Source organism: Charadrius vociferus, unplaced genomic scaffold (assembly GCF_000708025.1).
Source record: "Charadrius vociferus isolate BGI_N301 unplaced genomic scaffold, ASM70802v2 scaffold613, whole genome shotgun sequence".
Taxonomy (NCBI): Eukaryota; Metazoa; Chordata; class Aves; order Charadriiformes; family Charadriidae; genus Charadrius; species Charadrius vociferus.
In genome coordinates, this window is record NW_009647757.1 from 870,480 (window position 1) to 874,456 (window position 3,977).

At 49.4% G+C, this 3,977-nt stretch overlaps 1 protein-coding gene across 1 annotated transcript in view; it reads left to right on the forward strand.

The window, feature by feature from the left end:
- The first annotated feature begins 460 nt into the window (after positions 1 to 460).
- RUNX3 (runt-related transcription factor 3) overlaps positions 461 to 3,977 on the forward strand; it is a 36,296-nt gene continuing 32,779 nt past the window's right edge. The window contains exon 1 of the mRNA XM_009882204.1: positions 461 to 613. Coding sequence (XP_009880506.1) covers positions 502 to 613 — 112 coding nt within the window. The 5' untranslated portion in view covers positions 461 to 501. The remainder of the gene's footprint in view (positions 614 to 3,977) is intronic.

A 3,977-nucleotide genomic window follows, 5' to 3' on the forward strand; every position in this document is an offset into this window, starting at 1 on the left:
TCCCGGGGAGCCCGGCTGGGCGGGATTGTAAACCGCGTTCCCCCGGCCGTCCCGGTATCGGGAGCTCGGGGCGCTGCTCCCCGGGCAGGGGGGACCCTTCCCCGCCAACCGGGCGCAGGTTCCGCGCTCCCCGGGTCGGGCGCGGAGCTCCGGGACTCCCGCGTTCGCCAACGCTTATTATTTTTTTCCCCCGAATCGAACAAAATAACAGCCCAATTCCCCCCGGCGGGGCCGAGGGCGGGCTGACACCCCCCTCCCCGCCCCGTGGAACCCCCTCGCTCCTTTTAACCCCTTCTTTTTTTAACTCATTTCCCCCTTCCCCCTCCGGTTTGCCAGCCGCCTTTGAATTGCTTTTAGTTTTGCTTTGGTTTTGTAGGGGGGGCGGGAGAACCGTAGAGCAGGTTTAGCTCCCGACGGCGCTTAATTTTAGCCTAAAATCCTCTCGTCCTGCCGCAGGTCGTAGCCCTCGGAGATGTGCCCGATGGGACGGTGGTGACGGTGATGGCGGGGAACGACGAAAACTACTCGGCAGAGCTCCGCAACGCCTCCGCCGTCATGAAAAACCAAGTAGCGAGATTTAACGACCTCAGATTTGTTGGGAGAAGCGGCAGGGGTAGGTACCGGCCAGGGAATGGTTGGCTTTTTTATTTGGCTTTTTAGAGAGAGGAAGAAAAAAGAGGGGAGAAAAAAAAAAGGAGTAGGAGAATCATAAGCTGTTATCCACAAAATGTCCCAGACTGAAAGACTCAAGCTGAGGCTGTGGGGGCCAACCACTGCACTACAAATGGAAAGAAAGCTGAAACCGCAGCTACTACAACCTCCTGCCTATTACTAATAGCAGGATTCAGCTGACACTATTACACAGGGACTCCCTTCCATTTAGACTTTCGTTACACATTTTCAGCTGCTATTTAGCCATGGAGTCCCAGTCTGTGTTATAACACAGGTCTCACTTTTCTTTCTGTTAAATAGTGTCAGCTGGATGCTCAGACCTCCTCTTTCAGTCTCATCAAACAAGCAATGCGACATTCAGGTCTGCCAACACCAGTCCCTCTCACGAGCATCTGGCTTGTAAAGGCTTCAGTGCATCAGTCAATCAATCAATCAATGACCATCAATTAATGCATCAATGGCTTTTTCTTTTTTGTCAAGTCTACTTCACTGAAGCTCTCTTCTACCTAAACCATATTCTTCAGAAACCTGTAGAAATCTGTTTTCCCAAAGTTATTTTTTTGGAGGGGGGGGGAAGTTTCGCTCGTTTTCTCCCCGTTTATTCCCGCATGGAAAAGCGGGAGAGAAATTTTCTTTTCTGGCTGGAGAGGTTGGCTCTATCGTTTAGCCTTAATCGGGTTCACGCTGCCGGTTTTCTCAAAACAAAACCGTCAAGGAAATGGGGCTGTGCCTTGCGAGGAGAGGGAAATAAATCCCCTGGAAATCCCGAGGGGCGGTGGGTGTCGGGAGCAGAGCCCCTTCCCTCCCGCCTGGCGGCCGCGCTCTACCTGCATTGCAAAGAGCATAAATAGAATTTCGGCATTTCAGCACCAATAAACGCCGCAGATCGAATCTTACTTAATTGGTCATTTAAACAAAAATAAGAATACTGGATTTTAACGGCCGTGTGGCAGCATGTTCTCAAAGGCTTCGAATGTATACACACAATGTCAGATATATTTTGACTTCTCTGCATTAATTAAAAGCAGTGATGTTAGGAATTATTTGCATGTAATAACTGTTTACTTGTTCCTTTTTATGAAACTTGAATAGTTTACATTCTTTCATACATTTCCTTTTTCCTGTTGGCTCCTTCTCCATGTTGCAGTTTCTTTAAAACTCTCTACTTAACTGGTTGCAGGTTGATGGATGGAAAATGTTTTTCTTTTATGAATTAAGCTTTCATTTCTGTAATCAATTATTCTCTTAGGCTCTTTTCTTTCTGCCGTTTTTTTTTTTTCATCCTCCTTACACAAATTTCCAAACTAAATGCAACCCAATCTCAGCTTGACTCTTGAATTCATTATTAACTTTCCTCCTCTGCAGTCCCAAGCTCTGAATTAACAGTAGTTTACAGTCTCAGAAAGCACTTGTGTGAGTAGTCACCTTTCCCCCGGCAGAGTCCTGGCAAATACTCATTACAGCAGTGGAAACACCTCCGCTGCCTCTTAACGGGCTTCGGAGCTGAGTTTTATTTTTCTTAATATATTCTTGTGGGATGAGGCTTTGTAATATTTGCAGAGAAATAACCCCATCGGGGCTCCCTGGGGCTGGCGGGGAGGCGGCACGGTGGGGTTTTCTCGCAGCGTGAAGCGTGCGCTTAGTTCCCCGTGTACGGCCGCGCTTTCCCGGCAAGGGGCTCCTTTAGACCTAGTTAGCGTGAAAAATCGTTTCTATTGAATTTTTATTCTGGGTGTCGCACTTGCTTTCCCTTGTTTGGCTTCATCTCCGAAAGCCTGGTGCTGGTTTCGTTTATTCTGGCAGAAATTTGGATTCGTTGCAAGACAGTTTGTTGGAGCGGAGCTCTGCGTGTGGATAAATGTTTGTGTAAATCCGAAGTGTGGACGCGTGGATCTGTAAACAGGCACCGGCTGCCTCCGTGCGCGTTCCCTCCGTGTGCCTGCGCTGCAGGAGCCCCGCAAAACCAGCAGCAGCCAGGCTCTCGTTTGAAAAACGGGAGCTTGAAATGGTTCAGAATTGGGCATTTTTCGTATTAACATGTCTGGGATGGTTCCCCGGCACTGTGAGTCGGGAAAAGCAGCTCTCCAAAATTACCATCTCCATGTGCGAGACAAAGGGAGGGGAGAAGGACCGGTTTCCCCCTCTGCTTTGCTCTAAAAAAAAAAATTAAAAAACAAATAAATCCCCCAAAATAACAAACAAACAAACAAAAAACTCAACAAAACCCAACCTTTTCTGCTCAGATCTCACTGTATAAAATGAAAGCCGGGGCCAGCGGGGTGCTATGGTGCCCGCTGCACCCCACCGCCTGCTCTCCCGGTTGGAATATCCCCCCCCCCGGAGCATCTCCCGGAGCCGTGGGTGCTCCCAAACCCCCCCAGGAGCTGCGATCCTGCCCCACTGAATCCACGCAGGCAGTGAAGCGTGGCTGGGGCCGGGGCGCAGTGGGAATGAATAACCTCAGCCCGGCTTCCTGAGAAGGCGGGAAATGAGTAAAAATGATGCTGAGTAATAATTGTCATTTTCGATTCATGGGAGGATTTTTGAGAGCCGTAAAAATGGCCCGACCGGCTCCGTGCTGCGGCCGTCCTCCCCGGAGATGCCGCTCGGTGATATTCGCATCTGCTGCGAGTTGTTTTGGGGGGGAACTGAAATGCAGGGAAGTTATTTCACATGGAGAATAAAAAATTAAAAATAAAATAAAATTAAAAAAAAAAATCAGTAAGTAGGGAAGGAGGGGAGCCGAGCAGGGAGCTGGGCTCAGCTCCTCGGGCGTGCGGGAGGGTTGTGTGTGTGTCTCGAGCCAGACGCAGGCAAAGCAAGAGGTTCCCTCCCCCTTGGAATTTCCTAAATAATTGCTCCTCATAATCCTCATCCCCGTGCTCCGGCTCTGCGAACCTTTTTTTGCTAAGAGATACTCGGTGTTGGTTGGTTTTTACGTGGCCGTGCAGGCGCCCGGGAGCCTCCGTGTTCCACCGGCTGCGGCAGCACGGCTCTTCCCTGCCGGTTGTCAGCGCGACCGCTTCCCCGGGGATTCAAATTGCATTTGGGAGGGTTTTGGGAGGGTAAAAAAAAAAAAAAAGAAAAAATAAATTCCTTTTTGTGCAGAAAATGAGCAGAAGCTTTGCCTTTAGTCCTGCTTTGGAAGCTGAGGTAGGGCAGGGATTGACGCCGGCTGCTTTAAAGCCAGCAGTTCCACCCCCCCGCTGCTCCCGTAGAGAAACTCGCCCACCTGGGATAATTGCAGGATGTTCTCCGGAGGAGATAATTTCATTTTTTTCTGTTTATTCTTTTTTTTTTTTTTT